This window comes from Papio anubis, chromosome 7 (genome assembly GCF_008728515.1).
Source record: "Papio anubis isolate 15944 chromosome 7, Panubis1.0, whole genome shotgun sequence".
Classification (NCBI taxonomy): Eukaryota; Metazoa; Chordata; class Mammalia; order Primates; family Cercopithecidae; genus Papio; species Papio anubis.
The window spans coordinates 15,651,801-15,676,943 of NC_044982.1; the positions used below are offsets into that span (position 1 = coordinate 15,651,801).

The 25,143-nt window shown below is 38.8% G+C and overlaps 1 protein-coding gene across 8 annotated transcripts in view; it reads left to right on the top strand.

The window, feature by feature from the left end:
- Positions 1–25,143, top strand: part of RPS6KA5 (ribosomal protein S6 kinase A5) — a 197,953-nt gene that overhangs the window by 151,055 nt on the left and 21,755 nt on the right. For 7 of the 8 annotated variants that reach the window (XM_003902160.5, XM_009212132.2, XM_017961465.3 and 4 more), the window contains 6 exons: positions 11,754–11,904; positions 15,373–15,534; positions 17,598–17,723; positions 18,097–18,230; positions 18,914–19,007; positions 23,699–23,869. In XM_003902160.5, the coding sequence (XP_003902209.1) occupies positions 11,754–11,904; positions 15,373–15,534; positions 17,598–17,723; positions 18,097–18,230; positions 18,914–19,007; positions 23,699–23,869 (838 nt within the window). Of the gene's footprint in view, positions 1–5,099; positions 6,698–11,753; positions 11,905–15,372; positions 15,535–17,597; positions 17,724–18,096; positions 18,231–18,913; positions 19,008–23,698; positions 23,870–25,143 lie in introns of those variants that run through there. The other variant, XM_017961467.3, reaches the window with a different exon arrangement.

Consider the following 25,143-nt stretch of genomic DNA (forward strand, 5'->3'; position numbering starts at 1 on the left):
ATAAAGACGTGGAGGAACTGGAACTTTCATACACTGCAAGGGGAAATGTAAAATGGTACAAAAACTTTGGAAAATAGGCAATTTCTTAAAAAGTTAAACGTTACTCACTGTCCATTCCACTCCTGGGTAATTACCAAGGGAAATGAAAACATATGTCTATATAAAAACTTGTGCATGAATGTTCATGACAACTTCATTTGTAATAACCGAAAACTGGAAATAACCCAGATATCTGTCAACAAGTAAGTGGTTAAACAAATTGTGGTTTATTCATACAAATGGAAGACTCCTTAGCAACGAAAAGGAATTTATCTAAGACATGTTCGGTAGTGCACCTGTAGTCGCAGTTGCAGAGGAGGGTGGGGTGGAGGGATTGCTTGAGCCCAGGAGTTTGAGGTCAGCCTGGGCAGTGTAGCAAGACCCTATCTCTTAAAAAAAGGAACGATTTGTTTATACACTTGCAAATGGATGAATCTCAAAATAATTACACCAAGTGAAAGAAGCGAGAAAATATAGAATATATACCATATGATTCCAGTTCTGGAAAATGCAAACTAATCTACAGTGACAAAAAGCAGAATAGCAGTTGCCTGGGGACTGGGATTGGGGGAGGTCAGGAGAGATTACAGTGGAACATAGGAAAACTTTGGAAGGTGAAGAGTATGTTTATTATCTTGATTGTGGCAATGGTTTCACAGGTGCATACATATGTCAAAACTTATCAAACATAGAACATTTTCTTCCATGAAATTAAAAAAACATACAGTTATACACTTTTTGTATGGGAATTTTATTGTATGTCAATTGTACTTCAGTAAAACTGTTAAAAATTTAAAGTGTACCTATTCCAAGACAGGCTAGAAAAATGATTTCTCACTGTTTCAGTTTATTTAGTACCAAAGTTAAGTGAGCAGTACTTCTTTTTAAAATCAGGGTGAGTTAAAATCACACCTCTTATGAAAAATTATAAATATGACTTTGTTTATTTTAAATTGATTTTTTGGCAGTTTGAAAATACCTCAGAATATAGGAAACTGTGGCCACGGTCCTGAGAATTTGGGTCCAGTTGCAAGATCATACCTGTCATGGTGACAGGTACTAAAGGTGGCCTTAGCCTGACAACATTAAGTGGTGGCTTCTCTAATTTCCCTCTTTCTGATTCCACATATATGGGCAGTCTTTTTAAAATAATTTTCCTTTCCACTGTAGGTCTGAGTGTGGAGACAAGTATATTGCTTATGATGACAAGAATATTCTGAATAAAGTAATGTTCACATTTAAATTGCTTTTATTCCCTTTATATTAATCAGTTGGCATTCTGGTTTTAGAAAGAGAAAGAGAGCCTGAATCAGATTGTCTAAAACCTTACAACTAAAGCAAATAGACTTTTCAAGAATTTAAATAGGATTCCTTCCCTTTAATCAATTAATTATCCACTTTGTCATGGTGTCAACCTGTAATTTCACGGTTTGTGTGTGTGCGTGTGTGTGTGTGTGACAGAAATTTACAAACAATGTGATAACTAAATTACCCTACACTACATTTTCCTTTCAGAATAATCATTCTAAGTATCTTTCCTGGCACAAATCTTATATGTATCATTTAGATAAATGTGTCATTATCTGTCCCCTTTTTATCATCCTTCAAAGTAATGTATTATCTGAGTTATCTGTTTGCCGTTTTTGTCTACAGGTAGCCTAGAATAAGAATATTTTTCCAGTATATCAAATTTCAAAATATGCTAAGAACTTACAATGAGAAGAATCTTAGAGTCCAACTTTTCCCTGCCACAAGAATCCCTTTGTCTGTAAGAATCCCTGATAGTTTTGCCATCATGGAAAGGATGGCGCTTATATAAGGTGTTTTTAAGGAAGCTATGTTCATTAATGGACAACTTTAGTTTATGAGTTTTCCCCCACTTAAACTGAAATTATTATTTTCTCATTTCTGAATGTTGATTTTGGTCCTGCCTGCTCAAGAACATGGAATAATTCTATTATTTCTTTCCAGACATTACCTTAAGGATAGTTTTATCTAGGATAAATCTTTCTAGTTCTTTTAGCTATTTGTTAGAAATCATTTCTAGATTTCTCATATCCTGGTACTATTTTGGACAAATATTAAATTATCAGTATTATAGATTGGAATGATTGGGTTTTAGCTTTTCTGTGAGTCTGTTTCTTATTTTTTAAATATATGTACCTGTGCTTTTCTTACGTGTCTTACACTAGCTTCTATTTTATTTACTTATTTTTTTAATTTTGAGATGGAGTCTCACTCTGTTACCAAGGCTGGATGTAGCGGCATGATCTCGGCTCACTGCAACCTCCACCTCCCAAGTTAAAGTGATTTTCCTGCCTCATCCTCCCCAGTAGCTCCATTACAGGCACATGCCACTACACCCGGCTAATTTTGTATTTTTAGTAGAGAGGGGGTTTCACCATGTTGGCCAGGCTGGTCTCAAACTCCTGACCTCAAGTGATATGCTTGCCTCAGCCTCCCAAAGTGCTGGGATTACAGGATGAGCCACTGCGCCTGGCTTCCATTAGCTTTTATTGCCTTTCTGTATAGAACATCTTTTAGGCCAATGGCCACTCTCAGTTCCTTGCCATGTGGACCCTTCTAACCTGACAGCTCTCTTTGTCAGAGCCTGTGAGCTGGAAAGGCAGTAGAGTCCACTAGGAAGATGGGATGCCTTGTAACCTGATCATGCAATTGACATCCTGTCATCTTTCTGTACCAAGTATTGGTTATACGGAAGGCACTAGGTCCAATCCACAGGTAAGAGGCTGTGAATGCAAATATACAGTGCTCATTGGAGCCAAAGTCTGCCTACCATGAGCCCTTTACAAAAAAGATTGCCAACCCTTTGCCTAGGTAATTAATTTTGAGATATGTTGCTTTTGGAGTCATGTATAGAGTAACTACAAGTATCATTTTTTTTTACCCTGTTTTAAGAAGAAATCAAATGTATTATTTTTCTTGACTTTCTTAGGTCTTTACGATAAAATCCTTTATTGGCATATTTTGTAAAGCCTCCTTGATTCTCAATTTGCTGGGGGTTTATTCTTTTCATCTTCATTTTAGGTATTTCTGTACCCAGTATGAGCATCTATGTTTCCCAGGGTTTTTTTGACTAGTTAACCAAAAACTTTCTAAGTTTGTCACAGTAGCTACTCATATACACATTCATCTACACGAGGCAATTGCAGCAGCTTCAGACTAAAGTCCAGCAACAGGAGGGGATGGCAAGGAGAGGACAGAGTGAAATGGCCCTTCCTTTGGCACTCATATTCCTCAACTCTGTATCTTCTTTCCTTTCTCCATTTTTTTTTTTTTTTTTTTTTTTTTTTGCACTGCTTCACTGTACAACCTGTTGGGGTGAATCATACTTCATTATTAATTGCTCTGAGTCACTCCCTAGCGGGGTGGAGCATTTGGAGTCCTGAATAAAACCTAGGGATAGGTCAGGTGCAGTGGCTCATGCCTGTAATCCTAGCACTTTGGGAGGCCGAGGCGGGTGGATCACCTGAAGTCAAGAGTTCGAGACCAGCCTGGCCAACATGACAAAACCCCATCTCTACTAAAGATACAAAAATTAGCCAGGCATGGTGATGGATGCCTATACTCCCAGCTACTTAGGAGGCTGAGGCAGGAGAATCGTTGTAACCCAGGGGGCAGAGGTTGCAGTGAACCGAGATTGTACCACTGCACTCCAGCCTGGGTGAAAGAGTGAAACATCATCAGTCAGCCTATCATTTCCCAGGCCTTAGTCTCTCACTGGAGACCTGGCCCTCTGTTGTTTCCCCGATGATGCTGCAGTGTAGATTCTTTGCCACCACCTCTGTGTACCACCCCAGCCAGTTCTCTACTACTACAGTCAACCCAGAGTCAAAGATCAGCCTCATACATACTGGAAAGGGCCGTGAAAGGAAGAAGGTAGCCTTCTGTGTTCACGACTCTTGTCACACATTTTGGTCTCTGGATGACCTGCTGTTTCTCATGTATTTATGGTTCGCCGTGGCCTCCCAAAGAACGTCTCATCACTTTGGGTGATAATTTCAGCTCTATACTCTGGCTGTTGCTCTTTGCCTCCAGCTCTTTTCAGTTTAGCTTTCTCTTTGGAATTCATTGCATTGAAGTCTGCTTCTGAACTCCAAACAGTGTCTTAGTTTTATTATAACATGCAGCCACTTGGCTCCAAGGAACCCTCAGAGTCTGGGTTTACCACTCTCTTCCATCACTGTCATCCTCCCCCTGTTAGGGAAAGGTAGTCTAAGGGCCATAATGGAATGAGTGGAGAAGTAAAGGTTTAACAGCATTGTCTGGGCTACAGAAAAAAGTGTACAAAGGAAAAGAGACAGGAAGAGGTCTGGCAATAAAAGTCATACTAAATAACTTTTAAATCTTATTTAAGACACATCCAAGCATGTCTAAAAGCCAGTCTAGTAGCCCCACCAGCAATCTAACTGCACAAGAGCCTAAGGGTGAGGACCCCCAGCAGAACAGCTTGTTTCACTAAGGAAGGCTTAGCCATTGAGAGAAGGGCAATTTTTGGTAGTATCTATCACTTTTAGATAGAAGATGCTATAGATTAAAAAGAAAACAAAGCTCTTTTCAGCAAAATCTTTGCAGTATCACGCATTCATCTTTGGTTCCCCTAACTTTGTAAGAAACAAGTTTTTTCCTTCAGTCCCAGAAGCGATGGCAGGAGTGTGCACCTCTCAGATGGCTTCCCAGGCAGTGTGGTAGGAGACCTGTTTAGCATACTGGGCAGAAGAGGGAAACAAGATGTTTTATGTGGCCAGCCGCAGTGACTCACGCCTATAATCCCGGCACTTTGGGAGGCTGAGGAGGGTAGATCACTTGAGGTCAGGAGTTTGAGACCAGCCTGGCCAACATGGTGAAACCCCGTCTCTACTAAAAATACGAAAATCAGCTGGGCCTGCTGGCGAGTGCCTGTAATCCCAGCTACTCAGGAGGCTGAGGCAGGAGAATCGCTTGAACCCAGGAGTTGGAGGTTGCAGTGAGCCAAGATCGCACCACTGCACTCTAGCCTGGGCAACAGAGGGAGACTCCGCCTAACCAAAAAAAAAAAAAAAAAAAAAAAAGATGGTTTATGTGACAGTGAAGAAGAGTATTTATAGCTTACATAAGTCATGCCCTGGGGACGACTCCAAGAGTTATTGGGTGGGTGAGACTTTTGAGTGCAGTCACAGATTCCACAGAAACAGATAAGTATACCAGCCAAATAATCTCAATTTATTATTAATGACCTGGCTGGTATGGCCTAGGAAACACAGGTTAAGTGGATCAAGGAAGAACTCAGTAACACCAAAAGGGAAGTGACAGCCTGTCTCATAGCTAAAGGCAGAGAGACTACTATAGAGTGACATCAGCAGCACTGTTCACCTGGGGACCGCTGTGTGCCAGCCTTTGTGCTGAGAAGTCACCCACGTTATATTCTGGAATCCTCAGAACCCTGAAAAATAAGTGGTAGCATATGCAATTTTACAGATGAAGAAACTAGGATGTAACTTGCCTGGGACTCAGAGCTACTGTGAGGTTGGACTGGGATCAAATACAGAGTTACTGGAAAGTTACTCCATGCTGTCTTCACGGGTAACATTGTTTCCATGCTGCTGTTTTCTTTCCAAGTCTGGCAGGTGCTTATTTCAGGTAAAGGACTGGGAAGCACTGGCCCACGGACTGCAGGGAATTGATTTCATGAAATCAGTGGAGTATTTGTTGAATAATTTTTTACTAAGGAGAAAGAGAAATAGAGGGCAAAGTCCTTGTCCTAAGAACACTTATATAACATTTGGGAGGATATGGAATAAATACATGAAAATTCATAATATCAGGGAGTTTTGACAAATGTCTGAGTGCTTTTAGGTAAGAAGAATGCTGGGGGAGGACAAAGGAGGTTTGGTTCCCTGGGGCTGGGCTGTCAGGGAAGCATTCATGATGGAGATGTGGACTGGGCTGGATAGAAGAGAAAAGATGGTGGGGAGTTACCCATAGTGGCACATGGGAGGTTCAGGACTCCATTGTCTCCTTGCCACTCTGTGTACCCCTGCCAGCGGGTTCATGATCTTGTAAGAAAATTTATTTTATTGTTCCCACTTTAATGTCATGTTCATTATAGTTTAAGGTATGCATATGGGGTAAAGAGTCAATAATAACAGCCAGAGACATATACTATTAATGTTTTGATATATTTTGTTTTATTCTTTTTTACTTGTATAATGTTGTACTCATACTAGAAGTATAATTTTATATTTTTCAGTTTTTGCTGAAATTTATGTTATGAGCGTTTTGTTCTCTAATTACAATACAAAACATAATTTTGTAATGGCTGCATAACATGCTATTGAGTGGATACACCATAATATGCTTAACTTTTCCCTAGTGTTGAACAAAAATGTAGAGTAAGTGAAGTTTACTGAGAGCTGTTTCTAACTCAGGCAGGCACATAAATAATTTTATTATTCTGGGACCGCATGGGAACCAGGAAGTAAAAGTCAAGAACATTAAGTCATGAAATGGAAAAGATTGTGAACTTTTAAATGGAGGACAAATAGAAATAAGTAAACAATCCATGAGAATGCATGCCATCTGCAGAAAAGCAAAAGAGTTATTTGCAGGCATCTCATTGAAACTGTGAGGAAGAAAGATCCTGAGTGGGCAAGATACAGTAAGTAGAAAACAATTTGACATTTATTTATTCACTAAATATTTGTTGAGGAGTTGCTGTGTGCTAAGCAATGTTCTAGGCCCTGGGAATAAAGCAGTGAACAAAACAAAGAAAATTCTTACTCCATTAGAGCTTATGTTTTAGTTGGGAGAGATAAATAATAGACAAATAAACATATGGTATGCATGAAGAAAAATAAAACAGAGCCAGGGGATAAGGAGTATGGGGGTATCGGCTATTCTTGATAGGATGGTTAGAGCAAGCTTCTCTGAAAAGTTGACACTTGAACAAAGACCTCAGAGGGTTTAAGAAGTGAGCATCGCCAGGCACAGTGGCTCACACCTGTAATCCCAGCACTTTGGGAGGCCGAGCTGGGCAGATCATGAGGTCAGGAGATCGAGACCATCCTGGCTAACACGGTGAAACCCCGTCTCTACTAAAAATACAAACAATTAGCTGGGCGAGGTGGCGGCCGCCTGTAGTCCCAGCTACTCGGGAGGCTGAGGCAGGAGAATGGCGGGAACCCGGGAGGCGGAGCTTGCAGTGAGCCGAGATTGCGCCACTGCACTCCAGCCTGGTCAACAGAGCCAGACTCTGTCTCAAAAAAAAAAAAAATTATTATAGTAATAAAATAAAAATAAAAAAAGAAGTGAGCATCGCCCATTGTTACTAAGACTGTTGTGCTTAAATGTCAGTGATTCTTTTTTGAGACAGGACTTTCTTATATTTTAGTGAACATACAAAGACACATGTACAAAACTTCATAGGTTTACTTTTTCTGAAACATTTTATTACAGAAGTTTTCAAACATTTGTTACAGTGCACACCTACACACTCACTACCTAGATTCTACCATGAATATTTTATCATCCTTGCTTATTACCTGTCTGCCTATGAACCTGTACCTCTCCCATAATAGGTTTAATTTTAATTTTGGTGTCTTTATCCTTTATTCTGTACATTGTGAAGCTAATCACTTGTGATTTCCTTTTGCCACAGAGGTTTCCAGAAAGTTAATTCATGAGTAGGAAGAAATTTTGTATTCATTTTTGTATTATTGGTGTGTATTTTAATTTTATTTCATTTGGTTTTTTCCATGCAGTTCCTCAATCCATTTGGAATCAATTTGGGTTGTAATATAAGGCAAGGGTCTTGCTTTTGTTTGTTTATTTCCTGTACAACTGGTTTCCCCAACATTTATGGCCTTTTGCTATGTGAGCTGGTCCTTTTTTTTTTTTTTTTAATAATACAAGTTTTTGACCGGGCACGGTGGCTCACTCCTGTAATCCCAACACTTTGGGAGTCTGAGGCAGGCAGATCGCCTGAGGTCAGGAGTTCGACCAGCCTGGCCAATATGGTGAAACCCCATCTCTACTGAAAATACGAAAATTAGCCAGGTGTGGTGGTGGGTGCCTGGAATCCCAGCTACTTGGGAGGCTGAGGCAAGATAATTGCTTGAACCTGAGGTAGGAGAATTGCACCACTGCACTCCAGGCTGGTGACAGAACAAGAGTCCATCTCAAAATAATAATAATAATAATAATAATAATAATAATAATAATAATAGTAATAATTCCAGTTTTTATATAAGCTTGGTTGTTTTTCACAATGTGTCATCTATGTTCACTTGATTTGGCTATTTATTTTGTTAGCACCTCACTTTAGCAATTTCATTTCATGATACATTGTAGTATGTGGCTAGGCAGTCACCCCAATTTTCCTTTTTAAAATTTTCTTACTTGTGCTGTGTATTTTGTAAATGAATATTAAAGTCACCCATGTTCTAAGGCCTTGTTGCAAGTTTAATTAATATTCACATTTCTTGCTTTTTTGAAAGGAGTCTTTCCGTATCTGTAAAAGAAGGATAAAAATAGAAGTCTTTTGATAGGATTATTATATGGATTAAATAACATACACGTGAAATGTTTAATATGGCTTATCAACTCAGAGCTTTTTCTGACTTTACAGAAGACTCTAAGATTTATTTGGGCTCTACCTAATTGTAATTCATTTCTGGAGTTTCCCAGATCCATTTTTAAGCAAGAAAAAGATAACTTTGGGATATTACCAATTCAGAAATCAAGCACATTGGAGGAGGAAAAGTGACAGCAACACCCAAGAAATGTCTCCCTACCCTTGTTGCAGGATCCTCTAGTATTGTTATGACTAAATGTCCCGCAGAGTTCTCTACCCTCAACCCCACTTCTGCAATGCCCATTCTGCATAGCCAGCAGTGGTCTGGGGTTCAGATTGATGTTCACACTCACATGTCACAATAGACTGGAATCTGGCACCAGTTTTACTTAGCTTTATATAAGGATGCAGGACAGGAAACAGTGTATCGACATTACAGCATCAAACACATCTTTATCGGGGACCTTCCCACCACCTATGCGTGGCTTCCCAGCCCACAGAAGACACACTCAACCACTGGTGATGAGAATAAGCGGGAGCTTATGGACCACCCCAGCATGGGAAGCTGAGTGCAGGAACTGTCCCTTATAACAGCCTGTGAGCATGGCTTCCAGGGGCCTGCATGCCTGCTCATATGTCTCAGTCCAAATGCAGCTCACTTCCAGGAGGAGTTTTCACAGCAACTCACCCACCTGCCATGCCACAGTCATCTTAGCCCAGTACAGTTCAAGGATATGGTATAAGAAATAGTTACATCTGGGATCACCTTCTCGTGGAGAAAAGATGTAACCTGCTATAGGCCCTTTCTCCTCACCACACCACTCCCAGTGTCTGGTTCTCTTCCTGTCACTGCTGTTTTCTAGCAGGAATAGGCTTTAGAACCTCCTCACATCACTGAGGAAAGCCCGTGGCACTCTGTTTACCAAGACAACAGGGAGCCTTAGTGATATTCCTTCCACGTACCTTTTGTTTTCACAGGGTGGGGCAAGATACTCCTCGTCATCTGCTAGGGTCTCCTGCTGCTGCCTCTGGCCATACAATTTTCACTCAGGAAAAGGAGAGGTTTAGGCCATCACTGTCGTTCTCCAAGCTCCCTCATCAGCACTGTTTTCCGCCGACATTCTTTCAGATTTCTACTCAGTTTCTCCCAATGTGGTCTCTGCCTCATCTGAATTTAAAATTCTAGCTCCCTGCATGTGGTCTCCTTGTGCTCTTCTTCCCAGACTTGGCATCTCAGCAGAGCCATTTCTGGTTTTGTGTCCTTTCCTTTTGAGGATGAACCCACCATGGTGGACATTTCTCCTTTCTGTCTTCACGGGACTGACTGTTCTTTCCCCAGCACCTGGTATTGAGTAGATTTCCAATACACGTTGAAGTGTTCTTAAGGTTTAAGAAGTAATAGATGGTGCAGACTCAGTTTGCTAAGATGATATCAGCCAAAGTGCATATATTTCTACCCTGATTCAACAAAAGTAAATGTCACAATTTGCTTATCTCGACCCTGATCCTTTATGCAAAGATTTTTTCCTGCAAAAAGTACAGTAAAGGTAGAGAAAATGGGAAAAGCTATGTTTATTTTTCCCTGAGAAACAGGATTCCCAGTTTCTCTCTCAGACATGCCTGTGTCTGATCTGAGAAGAGAATTGTCTATTAATGCCAAAAACCCAGACAAGCAGTGAGCAATGGGAGAGTATTAAAGAATCAAAAAGCAGAGAGGGTGTTGCTTATTTCTTTCCTTTCTTTCCTTGTTTTACCAACATTTTATTGGGCTCCCAGAATTAAGTGCTAGAGGTAGAATTAACTTTGAGATTAACAATGCTGCTGGAATCTTTTGTAAAAAATTACAGTTTCATTATCATTTCACTGATTCTCAGTGGCTACTTGATGAAGCATCTGGCCTATTTTCTGTATGCTTGCCTTGGAATGAGGGAGTTTAACAGTAGCTCACGTTGATTGAGCATTTGCTATGTGCTAGGTACTATGTTAAGTACTCTACAGGTCTTATTTAAGCATCATAATACCCATTTTACGTAGGCACTGATGTTATGCCCATTTTACAGGTGAGAAAACTGAGGTACAACATTTAGTTATCTCAGGGTCACACAAGGTCAAGGCAGAGCCAGTGTTGGACTCAGTCTGACTCCAAATTCTATGTTATAACTCACCAAATTCTATATTATGTAATATAGAATTATAACTCCAAATTCTATATTATAACTCAGTATATAATGTATACTGTCTCTTATACACTAATTATCTGTGTTTATTCCATAACGATTATTAATATTTTAATGCACAATAGGGAATCTTTTTGCAAACCCAATTAATGGAGTAACTGTCTTCATATATATTGTGTTAAGGTTCTTAATTTCAGTCATTCCCTTCAATATCTCTTACTAAATTTTTGATCTGGATGTTAAGAGGGAGAAGGGTACACTTGGATTGGATTGATTTCTTCTGTAACCTTAGAATAAATTTCTCATCAAGAAACTTTATTACCATCTTACGTTTTTACTTTCCATAATAAATTGTGGACTTTACTCCATCTCTGAGCTCTACCTGCCTCATAGGGCTTGTCTGGCTGTTTTATAGCAGCAAACAATGAAGCAGATACTTTTACCCCATGAAAATCCCCAGCTCTAGTGCTCATTTCCAGATGTCAAGAGTTGAACCATCTCCAAGTGGGTCTGACCCCACTTGTCTTGGTGGACTTCCCTCTGCATTCCCATTCACTTACCTGAATTTGTTAAGAGTGTTTTATGTTGTGAAATCTTTAATCATAGAGTCTAGTCTATATATGGGATGTCTAATCTAGCCTCAAGCTTTTCCTTTTTTCCCCCAGCGAAATATTTGGGATGGTAGCCTCCAACCAGGATTGACTTATACTGAAAAAATGAGCCAACATTTTTTGTTACTGCTCATTTGAATTTCAGAAATTTGACTTCATGGTATCTCATTCTAAATATTTTTTCAACAGTATTGAGGTATTATTGATTCATGTTAAGTATTTATATCTCTCTTTCACTTGTGGTTCAGTTTCAAAGTGTATTTCACCGTGTTGTTGTTGTTGTTGGTTTTGTTTTTGTTTTTGTTTTTTGGTCATCCTCTGGTTGTTTTAACAGCAAGTTTTGTCTGCTTACAGGAGAATATTAAAAAGTGAGCCTCCATATCCCCAAGAAATGAGTGCTTTAGCTAAAGACCTAATTCAGCGTCTTTTGATGAAAGATCCCAAGAAGAGATTGGGATGTGGTCCACGCGATGCAGATGAAATCAAAGAACATCTCTTCTTTCAGGTGAAATTATTGAATAGATAAATGGTTTCATACTCCTTGCCATTTTCTTTTTTTTTTTTTTTTTTTTTTTTGAGACGGAGTCTCACTCTGTAGCCCAGGCTGGAGTGCAGTGGCCGGATCTCAGCTCACTGCAAGCTCCGCCTCCCGGGTTTACGCCATTCTCCTGCCTCAGCCTCCCGAGTAGCTGGGACTACAGGCGCCCGCCACCTCGCCCGGCTATTTTTTTTGTATTTCTTAGTAGAGACGGGGTTTCACCGTGTTAGCCAGGATGGTCTCGATCTCCTGACCTCGTGATCCGCCCATCTCGGCCTCCCAAAGTGCTGGGATTACAGGCTTGAGCCACCGCGCCCGGCCCTCCTTGCCATTTTCAAGGTCGTTGGCATTCTTGTGAAATTAGTGAACACAGTCCCCTTTGGATCATCTTCCACTGGCATTTTCACATAATTGCACCTTTTGTTTGTTTTTTTGTTTATTTGAGACCGAGTCTCGCTCTGTCGCCCAGGCTGGAGTGCAGTGACGCGATCTCGGCTCCCTGCAAGCTCCACCTCACGGGTTCACGCCATTCTCCTGCCTCAGCCTCCCAAGTAGCCGGGACTACAGGCACCCGCCACCATGCCCGGCTAATTTTTTTTGTATTTTTAGTAGAGACGGGGTTTCACTGTATTAGCCAGGATGGTCTCAATCTCCTGACCTCGTGATCCACCCACCTTGGCCTCCCAAAGTGCTGGGATTACAGGCGTGAGCCACCGTGCCCGGCCTTTTTTGTTTGTTTTTAACGATAGGGACCCTTTTTGTTTGTTTGTTTTTAACGATAGGGACCCTTTAGGTAGGGTCAAACTCTCCTTGTATAAACATAAATGGTCTTTTTCTCCCTCAATGGAGCAGGAGTGGGGAGGATCATAATAGCATTCAATTTTCTACATACTCATTCATTAGAGTTTCTAGGGGATGGTTTCCATTTATGATCTTGAGATCTAGCCATATGGACTAAGGAGACTTTCACTGTACTTTTTACTTCTGTTTCAGTTCATGAGCTATTACCGCCACTATGTTTCACCTTTTAGATAGTGATTTCATCACTTCCTCTTTTCCCAGAAGTAATCTTTAAAAATTTTAGATTTACCTATTTCTCAGTTACATATTCATGACACAAAGAGAGTTATTCATTTATTTCCTTTGTCCTGTGACAGTGCTTCTCTTATTCTGAAAAAGCCTAATGAGACCATTCTACTGAGGACCAACATATCTGCTCAGTTTAGTACAAAAAAAACACCAAAATATTAAACTTCTGGGAAAAAACATTTAACTGAGTTGGCTCGTTATTTCCAGCCTCATTCGTCAAAACTGGGGATGCCATGGCTTTGATTTCTAAAACTCTGGAGATACAACTTTTAAATAACTTCATCTTATCAATAAGCCTGACCTAAATATTTATGGTCTAAAGGGACCATCTAGGTTTTATTTTTTATTCTGTAAATTAAACTTTTACATGATTATCACCAAAACAAATGAAAATAATATATCAAAATGAAGAAAATCTCTTTTGTCAGTTAAGCTTCATGTTGTTATTTATTATTTTTTAAATATATAAAAACAAATACTGGTTAGAAATGAGAATTATCTCTGCACTTCTATGCTCAAAAAAGGCATATTTTTCTTAGTCTGTCAATATAATTTTTTTTTTAAATACTGCACATCTTACAGAAGTTCAGTAACATAGTGAGAAATATATTTAGAATAAAATAAACCTCTCATATGCATTTCATAGATTCACATGGCTTGGAAGGATTACTCTTTGAACAAACTTTCAAATATCTTGTTCAGAAGTTTATCTCAAAAGTTAACAGTAAAATTTAAGAAACAAGTCAAGCAAAGTACCCCCTACCATATTTTCCTAAGATCTTTTTCTCCATGGCTCCCTGTATTTGGGAATATTGCAGTTTGTCTTTCATATTAGAGAAATTTCTCTTTTCAGTAGCTTGGAATAGTAATTTTAGATTACTTAATTGCCTTGACGTTTTAAATGATAAGGACACTTTTGGAAAGACCAGAATTCTACTTGTAAAGGCCTAAATGGGCTTTTTCTCTGTAAGTGGTGCGGAGGTGGAAAGGATCATAATAGCATTCCATTTTCTACATATTAAACATTCTCCTGCTAACAACCTGTTTCTTTAAATTACCCCTTTCCTCTAGAAGTTTCTTTTAATATATGTACAATAGCCAAGCACAAGTTATGTGCTTGTAATGGAAAACATTACAGCTGGAGAGAGAAAAAAAACACTAACTAGAAAGTCAAGAGACTATGTTCAAATCCTGACTCTTCCATCAACTGCGTTTGAGTGAAAAGGTTATTTCTTATTTCTCAGCCTCAGTTTCACTGGATCAAATAAAGGAGATGAACTAAATGATCTCAATTCCATTTTAGCTGAGAAATTTGGAGATCTGTAATTTAATTATTTTGTTTCTATTGCATCTACAAGACAACATAATAAAAACATTTTATGGTAATTGATTAAACTTACTGAATTTTATCAACCAAGAAGTGCACATTTTCATATTTTACTGTCACTGAAATCAGTATGCATGTTACAATGACCATCACTTTATATTCTTATGATTAATACTTTTTTCTTCTTAATGATACATAAAATAATTGTGTATCTTACTATCAGTAATGGCATCTTAGATTTAAAGAAATATGGTAGTAGGAGATCTGTAGGATTTAATTCAGTAAGTGTTACCTGAGATTGTTTTAAATGATAGAAGGAGCACAAAGAAACAGAGTAAAGGGTTGGATTTCAGTAATATAACTCAGTAAGTGACCTAGAGGGAAAAGGGGCTTGCATTATTCTATGGGGGATGTAAGAGGTAGTGTTTAAAATGCTTGAACACAGTTGAATAAGTGATCACATCCGTATAATGGTATCATTTGAACTTCTAGACATAGGCACATGCATGATTACTTATTTTCCAGTCTGTCCGGATGCCCAGGAGGAAAAGCAAGTGCAGGCGGAGAGCTAAGTAACACTGCCTCTAGAAAATAGGAATGTTCCTTTAGAGCTAATATCCTCATCTGTAGAGCATTTGGAAACCCCTTATTTCAGTTTTTTATTTTGTTTTGGTTTTTTTTGCTTGTTTTCTTTTTGGCTTAGCACCTTTCTGAAGAGGCTCAGGACAAAAGTATTTTTCTGTTATCTTTAAAGGTAAACTAGGGTGTCTTGGTGCCCTCCAGAGGACACTCTGAGATTCAACAGCGATAGTCTCATCTTTGAGGCACAGCATTGGTTGGAGCTATAAACTGCTGTGATCTTGCTTGGAAAAAATATATTTTTTATTATTGATGTAAAATATGTTCCCTTATTTTTATCCTCTCTCCCTACCAGTCAAAATCCTAATTTATCTTTGCTATTCTTAGAAAATACGTCTTGACTGTTGATTTCTACTTTGTACCAACTTTCTTTGTTTTAGAAAATAAATTGGGATGATTTAGCTGCCAAAAAAGTGCCTGCACCATTTAAGCCGGTCATTCGAGATGAATTAGACGTGAGTAACTTTGCAGAAGAGTTCACAGAAATGGATCCCACTTATTCTCCTGCAGCCCTGCCCCAGAGCTCTGAGAAGCTGTTTCAGGTAATTTCCCAGCCTGTGCACATGTACATTGGCCATATGTCCTTTGAAAGGAAAGATTAAATTTCCCATATTGAAGTAGTTTTGTTGGCACCGTAAAAACAGGATTCTTTAATATCTTCTAAATTATTAAGTGCAGAAATATTGCAGATTGTTAACCGAAGCTTATAGTTTGCTCAATAGCAGATATTGTTGATGTGATTATTTTTGATATAAGGGAAGTTTTAATTTTATACCTGAAATTTTATTTTTGTTCAGACTCTTTTATAGAAAATACAATAATCTTTTATTTTACCTCTATTCATATTAAAAATTTTTTCTTTATGCATACAGGGTCTCACTCCGATGACTGGAGTGCAGCAGTGCTGTCCTAGCTCACTGCAGCCTCAGAATCCTGGGCTCAAGCAATCCTCTCACCTTAGCCTCTGGGATAGCTGAGACCACAGGTGCAAACCAGCACACCCAGCTAATTTTTCTATTTTTTGCAGAGATAGGGTCTTGCTGTGTTGCCTAAGCTGGTCTTGAACTCCTGGCCTCAAGTGACCCTCCTGCCTTGGCCTCCCAAAGTGCTGGAATTACAGGCATAAGCTACCGCATCCAGCCTTGGCCTCCCAAAGTGCTGGGATTACAGGCATGAGCCACCACGTCCAGCAAAAAAAAATTTTTTTTTTTTTTAAAAACAAGGTCTTACTCTGTCACCCAGGCTGGAGTGCAGTGGTATGATCATAGCTCACTGCAGCCTTTAACTCCTTGGCTCAGGGGATCCTCTTGCCTCAGCCTCCTGAATAGCTGGGACCACAGGTACATGTCACCACACCCACCTAATGTAAAATTTTTTTTTTAGAAACAGGGTCTTACTTTGTTGCCTAAACTGGTCTTGAACTCTGGCCTCAAACGATCCTCCTGCCTTGGCCTCCCACAATATTACCTTATTCGTTACCTTCAGTAACTAATCTTAACTGCTAACTCTTTAAAAAGATTTAGATTTTTATTATATTTAGAAAAGGACATTTGTCACACAAGGTAAAATATTCTAACTATTAAATGGCATCAGAACTTAGCTTCTTTGACCTCTATAAGTATACCTTTAGTATGGCTTAATCTGGCCATCCAGACTGTGTCTTTTCTTCTTTGCTTATCACTGTCTAGTATGTGACTGGGCACTTATTGAACTTTTTTTTAAACGTTTGTTGATTAGTGAATGTTCTAACTTGAACGGATTAATCATCCATCTTTGTACCACTTGGCTGAGAGCATCATTCTGCCATTGGACTTTGTTCCTTTCCAAAACTCAATTTTAAATTTAATTATTTTGAAGATATTAATAAGAATCAAATAATTGCTAAATTAGAAACTAACTTTAATGAGACTTGCCATTTTTCCAATTTGAAAAACAATAGCATTTAAAGACCACTGTGTGGCCGGATCTCGTGGCTCAGGCCTTTAATCCCAGCACTTTTGGAGGCTGAGGTGGGTTGATCACTTGAGGTCAGGGGTTCAAGACCAGTTCGAGACATGGTGAAACCCTGTCAGACATGGTGGCATGTGCCTGTAATCCCAGCTACTTGGGAGGCTGAGGCAGGAGAATGGCTTGAACGCAGGAGGCAGAAGTTGCAGTGAGCCAAGATCGCACCACTGCACTCCAGCCTGGGCAACAGAGCCAGACTCAGTCTCAAAAAAAAATAAAGACCACTTTGTTTAATACCTTGACTATATCCTTTTTTTGAGAAGTTAGTTATGTTTATAAACAAATTTTTATCAGCAAACCAGGAGAATTTCATCTATGAGTCTGATTTTGGGGGTGGAAAAGTGAAGAAGTCTTTTTCTACCTTTATTTTTGAATTGGTTTAGTTCTACCAGAAGATGGCATTATATCCTTCTGAACAGCATTTTTCAAATGATTTGAAATAACCTTGCATTTTAGATTGCAAATAGAATAAAATTAGACTCATCTCAACAAATATTTGAGTGTTTTTCTAAGAAAGTAAAAGTCATTACAATCTAATCTGTGTTAAACTGGAAAACTGCAAGTTGTTTTTCCTTATCTTTCTTTGTCTTGTTTTTAGGGCTATTCCTTTGTTGCTCCTTCCATCCTATTCAAGCGTAATGCAGCTGTCATAGACCCTCTTCAGTTTCACATGGGAGTTGAACGTCCTGGAGTGACAAATGTTGCCAGGAGTGCAATGATGAAGGTATATAGATGTGGTAACTTATATGACATATTTGTAGGTTTCGTGAGTGTTTAAATACCAACTCTAATTAATGTTCTTAAGTCTAGTAATTCAACTAAAGTGCAATTTTAACAGTGGGATACAGCACTGTTTTCCCTAGAATATTAACGTCAAGTTGAATGAGCTTCTTTTTACAATTATAGAGAATCATGTATCGTAAATAATTGTGTAGATGAAAATAGAAATTACCTATAAAGTAAGATGAATTTTAGATTATAAATGTATTCTATTCCTGTTTATTAATATTAATGATTTTATTTTACTCTACAATTTTATTGATCCCTTGTGTATTACTGACATTTTCTGAAGTTAAATGATGTTGATTTCTTAACAGGACTCTCCATTCTATCAACACTATGACCTAGATTTGAAGGACAAACCACTGGGAGAAGGTAGTTTTTCAATTTGTCGGAAGTGCGTGCATAAAAAAAGTAACCAAGCTTTTGCAGTCAAAATAATCAGCAAAAGGTATGATCATTTATAATATAATATTATTTCTTATGTATTCATGAATTCTGTAAATTAAGAGATATTTATTTAAAATGAAACCAGTATTATATTGTAAGGCTTTTTTACCTATAGGTTTAACCACTTGGCTCATCAGTTGGTCCATTATATTTTTAGCTCTAATTGATATTTGCTGATAAAGTAATCCATTTTAGACAGGCATCATAGTCTTATTTGCTTTTGAGTTTATCTAGAGAAAACGTCTTTGTGACAGTGACATATTTAATCAGCCTCACTTAGTGATTTTGGCAGCTGGTGCCATTTCTACTAGTTGTGTATTTGAAATATTTTTCTCTAAAATTATTTAGCAAGCTACTGATAGCTCTGAGAGCCATCTAGTTGTTTTGGTAACTGATGATTATTGTTAAGATTGCATATTCTTATTGCTAAATTGTCAGGCAAATAGAGCATTCATTTCCTCATATGATTTGTACTTTTCTGACTCAGAAATAATAATTTTCTCCAGAATGTTACTTTTTCTGGTGTGTGGTATAATTCATTACTTTCATGGAAACCTCATTACGGTATATGGTAGCATGTATATTCTGAATGCACTGTAAATAAAACTAAATTAGTCTTGGGGCAGTACTGATGTAAAAGCTTTCTTGAAGAGACATGTGGGCGCTAAGTGTCTCATCTTGCAGGATGGAAGCCAATACTCAGAAGGAAATAACAGCTCTGAAACTCTGTGAAGGACACCCCAATATTGTGAAGTTGCATGAAGTTTTTCATGATCAGGTATCCTACTTTTTTTTTTTTTCCTGTGTGTACTAATTCACTTACAAGGTTGTACTTTTCACCAGTTTTATTGGTGCTACTGGGTCAGAGTCAGGGATATAGAACATCACCCAACCACCAGAAAGGGCAGAGAAACCACCCTCCCAAACCCTCCCCAGCCACACACTGTTTCCCAACCCCAAATCAGGTTATCCCTTCACTTCTCATGCTTTTCTCACTCAGCAGTTACCACCTATGACAGGAAGACGGAGGAACAGGAGCTCAGTGGTGCAGTCACTAGCTACAATGTGCTTGTTGCCAATGCTGCTGCTACCCACCATAACTTAATCCTGGAATACTTCTCCGGACTCAGGAATTCTGAGCCTCCAACTTCCCTTTCACTTATAGAATAGAACTGAGAGAGTCTGGAGCCTAATTAATGCAAGCTAAAGGACAAATAGGAAGCAGAAAGCAAAGATACTCCTTTTATCTTCTAGCTCCAGGTGGTAAATTCTGCTGAGAACCCTGGCCAGATCATGCTGCCCCCTCTTCTGCTCTCAGTCTTGCTTTGCAACAGGAACTATGGGAGGACACCAATGTGTCCAGTTCGTGTCTGCTAACCTCACACATGACAAAAATTGCTCCATTACACTATTCTCTGCCCCCGAGACCAGGTGGGGTGATGCAGTCCTACTTAAGACAACTTGGAGGCACAAGAGAACGAACCAATCCTGAATGTGCTTTGTCCTAATTTTACCAATGAAGAAACTGAGATTTGGAATGGTCATAAAACTTGTCCAAGGTCACATAGCACGTCAATGGCGAATCTAATAAGGAGAACCTGTACTCCAGTTCTGGGCTCTGTCTGTTGTGCTCTCATAATATCTGTGACCTAGGATCAATGGGGGCCAGTTCTCTACCACACTGAAATATCCTTGAGTGCTGTTGCCAGGAATGATACATCATGGTGAGACCAGGCAGCAGCAGCAGTAGCACCATAGCCACAATAGCTGCTCCATTTATTGTCACATATCTTGTGTGGTCTAGGTCCTGTACCAGGCACTCTGCATGTATTACCTTATTCAGTCCTTACCATAGGTCCATGAGGTGAGAAAATGGACACTCACAGAAGTTAAGTAACAGGTCTCACAGTTGGTAAGTGTGATAAGGCCGGGATCTGAATCCACACAGTCCAACTTCAGAGCCCAACAAGCTTTTACTTACTTTGCACTACTGCCTTAGGGAAGGCAGAATCACATCTGGCAGTAAGCATCCCAAAATGGCATCATCCTCTACTCACTCTTTGGTTCTTATAGTCAGAAAAGAAATGCCACTGAAGCAAGGACTCAGGGAACTGCTGTCCCTGATCCTCTACCTCCTGTTGCCTCATCAAGCCACTCAACACAAGAGGAGGTAATGAGTCCCCTGGCCACGAAGGTGCTTAAGAAGAGGCTCACTAGATAGTCTCCTGTTGAAGATGACATAGAGGAAATTGACATCATTCGAGGAATCAATGGATGATCTTAGATGCTCCCCTCCGGGTTAGCAACTGTGCCCCTAACTACATCCCAGAAAAGATATTTGATCTCTGACCTTCAGACTAACATCAGGTCCCACGAACAACATTTCTAATTTTTTATTTATGTCACAAATTAAGTAGATGTTTTGCTATTTATATATTCAGGAATTACTAAAATATAAATTGTCACATGATGTAATCCTATACAAACTAGTATAAATACATTATCAATCTAATACGCGGTTGTAGTGTATCTTGGGTTTTCTCATAATGGTGGCACGGTTGCCTAGATCATCCTTGTATCCAGTCTTTTCTTCAACTAATGGGTGAAACTGGTTATAGTAGGTCTTCATCCTTTGTGCAGTAGTGTAGTTCATTTTGTGTGCCATGATATGCGTTTCACATACTCCATGAGTTTGCTATTGCTGCTGCAACAAATCACCACAAACTTAAAACAATACAAATTTGTTATCCTGCAGTCTGGAGGTCAGAAGTCCAAAATCAGGCCCATTGGCTTAAAGTCAAGCTGTCACCAGGGCTGGTTCCCTCTTGAGCAGAACCAGGTGCACAGCAGGAGGTGAGCGGCAGGTGAGCCAGCATTAGCACCTGAGCTCCACCTTTTGGCAGATCAGCAACAGCATTAGATTCTCACTGGAGCACAAACCCTGTTGTGAACTGCGCATGGCGAAGGATCTGAGTTGCAGCACTCCTTATGAGAATCCAGTGCCTGTCCCACCCCACTACTGCCTCCCCTCGTCCGTGGAAAAATTGCCTTCCATGAAACCACTTCCTGGTGCCAAAAAAGTTGCAGGCCTGGCTCACGCCTGTAATTCCAGCACTTTGGGAAGGCGAGGCAGGTGGATCACTGGAGGTCAGGAGTTAGAGACCAGTCTGGCCAACATGGTGAGACCCTATCTCTACCAGAAAATACAAAAAAATTAATCAGGCGTGGTGTTGTGCACCTGTAGTCCTAGCTACTCTGGAGGCTGAGGTGGGATAATCCGTTGAACCTGGGAGGCAGAGGTTGCAGTGAGCCAAGACTGCACCACTGCACTCTAGCCTGGGTGATAGAGTGAGACCCTGTCTCAAAAAAATAAGAAAAAAAAGAAAAAAAAATGTTGGGGACCACTGCTCTGAAGGCTCTAAGGGACAACCCATTTACTTGCCTTTTGTAGCTTCTAGACACCCCCCAACATTTCCTTGACTGTGAACCTTCCATGCATCACTCTAAGATCTTGCCTCCAGGGTCTCATCTCATACTGGTAACTCTGATGAGTAATTCAGGATAATCTTGCATCTCAAGATCCTTAATTTACTAATCACATCTCAGAAGGCCCTTTTGCCATCCTTCTAAGGTAACGGCCACAGGTTCTGTACATTAGGATATGAACATCTTTGGAGGGCCATCATTCAAGCTCTACCACACATACATTTTCTCATTGTTATCTGTATTTTATTGAAAAAGATACTAGAATTGATAAGATAAAGTAGCATCCCAAGATCATGAATAAATAATAGAATTGACTTTCAAATCCAGGTTGAACTCTAAATCTATTCTTACACCACTACGAGTATTGCCTTACATCTTTTTTAAAGCTCACCAGCCTATATTTGTAGCAGACCTGCAAGCTTGACTTTATCTGATGTAGAAACTCAGTTTGATGTCTAGTAGGCTGGGAGCAATTTTCTTTTTAGAAGGGTCGTTCACTCTACAATTTGTCTAATGTGTTCAGGATAATGTACTTACAATTATCTTTTTTATGAAGCAGTTTATTTTAAGTTTTGCTAATACAGAAAGAAACATTTTGTTTGTGAAGTGATGTTGGCCTTATAATGCATGGCACCTGAATTCAGTATATTGCCATGATATCTTTTTCTAAACCATTTGTGTTCATTTGAGAGCTGATTAAGTCCTTTCTTTTTTTCTTTTTTGAGCTAGGGTCTCACTCTGTCACCCAGGCTGGAGTGCAGTGGCGCAATGACAGCTCCCTGCAACCTTGACCTCCTGAGCTCAAGTGATTCTCCCACCTCAGCCTCCTGAGTAGCTGGGACTATAGGTGTGCACCACCATGTCTGGCTAATTTTTGTTATTATTTTTTGTAGAGATGAGGTCTCACTATGTTGCCCAGGCTGGTCTTGAGCTCCTGAGCTCAAGCAGTCCTCTCACCCTGGCCTCCAAAAGTGCTGGGATTATATAGCCCTTTGCTTTTTGATAGTTCCTTTGGAAATTATGCATTCTGACAGAAGAGGGCCAGGGGTGGGGAAGAAAAAGCATGGTAAACATATAATTTACAAAGTAACTATTAAGATAATACTACTGGGATTAAAGCAAAAACCCATAGTGAGTTATAGGTATTTGTAATGAATATTAACAGGAACCCTGAAACTAATCTGTTGAGTCCTAACAGGAGGTTCAAAATGACAATATCAAAGAATACCTTTTTAAACTTTTATGTTGTAATTTATTTGTAGAGACGGAGTCTCACTGTATTGACCAAGCTGGTCTTGAACTCCTGACCTCAAGCAATCCTCCCACCTCAGCCTCCCAAAGTGCTGGGATTACAGGTGTGAGTCACTGAGCCCGGCCTCAATACCTTTTTTAAAAGATTAATTTACCATTGAATGGGTGTGCCAGGCTTCACGTGGGCACTTGCCCATTCTACTCAGTCAGTATCAGATTCTATATTATTTAAAGCAAGTGACTTCATATTATTGTCACGTTATTGTCAGCAGTTTAAAAAGAAAGATGTGTAAACTTGATAAGGGAGGGTTGGAATGGAATTCAAATGAAAGAATTAGCTGGGTGCAGTTGCACACCGATAGTCCCAGCTCATCAGGAGGCCTGAGATGAGAGAATCCCTTGAGCCCAGGAATTCAAGGGTAGATTTCTTTTTAGAGACTTCATCTCTTAAAACAAAACACTGCAAATGAAAGAATTCATCACAGAAGGGAAAAAGGATATACAGTATAAAGATTTCACTGCAGTACTTGAAATTTTCCATTACCAAAATAGAATTATAAAACAGCTACATTATCTTTCAGCTCTTTCCTCTAAGATACGAGGATTGCCACTGATTATTTTAACAAGGGATTATTTAAACGTGTTGGTGGTAGATAGTCAATAAATGTTTTATATGTTAATAGACTTCTGTGCTTCAGAAAGGCCCTCCACATTATTCTTTTTCTTTTCTAGCTTCACACGTTTCTGGTGATGGAACTTCTGAATGGGGGAGAACTGTTTGAACGCATTAAGAGAAAGAAGCACTTCAGTGAGACGGAAGCCAGCTATATCATGAGGAAGCTTGTTTCAGCTGTCAGCCACATGCATGATGTTGGAGTGGTGCACAGAGATTTGAAACCTGAGGTACAAAATCACTTGATCTCTTATGTAATTCAATCTAGCATCATTATTAAAGATCTCCCAAACATGTGGGAAGTTTCTGGGGAGGTTTCCTTATTTTTTTACTTTTCAAAGCTGTAAAATAGATAATTGAAAATATGTTTCTTGGATTTTTTTTTCTTTTATATTTCAGTCTAAAATAAATTTGTCTTTGTTTATTTTTTGCCAGCGGATCATCTTGAGGTTATATTTGTAAGTGGGAGAGCCTTTTATGGAAAAAATACTTTATGCAACAGTTGTGGACTAAAAATAGCAATGGAAATTTTTATAACAGAAAATAATATCTCTTACATATAATTTTAGAGGGTTTTTCCCAAATGATGTATTTTGAAAACTTATTTTTTACATTTGTAATCAAATTGGTTAGCTCATGAATAAAAATGTATATAATTGTATTCTAAATACTTAAAGAATTGTCTTGGTTTAATTAGTTATGCCATCTTTCTATGTGCTTTTCTATGATCGTGCTATAATATTTATAGAACTATATGTAGCAATGCAAAAGTAACAGCTATTTATATATCTCCTCTTATGGAAGGCTAATAAAGAACATTCTCTTAGAATGATCCCTTTTTAGTATCAAAACTATGAAAATTCTCTCCTTTTAGAAAATCAACAAAATAATTAAAATTGAAAAACAAAAATCAATACTGTATAAAAAGATAATGATGACTCATCCTTTACCATATACAATATTATACATATTCTCTCCAAAATAGAACTTTAATTATCATGTGATTATAATACATTCTCGAGTATATATAAAATATTAACTTATTTGATGTTCCTTTTGTGATTAAGCCACAAACGAATATTTCTCTAAAAGTGCTGTTTCTGCCTTTTACTTCAGTATCTTGAATTATTAGAAAAAGAGGATGTTTTCAAATGGAATTCTTTTCTTCTCTACTTCACATGGAAAAGAAAATTTTTAATGGAATTCTGTGCATTAAAGTATATTTGGTTTATTCCTTTCATGTATTTAAACTTCTGTCTGTGTATTTTCTATTACCATTATTCACATTACTAGTAATTAATCAAAAGTAAATTCTGTTTTATTAACTTGCAACTATGATAGCTCCCCCCTGCTTCCTTCATCATAGTTCTCACTCTCCTACATAACGCCCACTGAAAATATGGTGCTCTGTACATTGGAGATTAGCTGTCTATTTTTAAATGTGAAAGCACACCCCTTAAATGTTTTCTTGATAGACAAGGAACAAGCATGTAGTTTTTTTTAA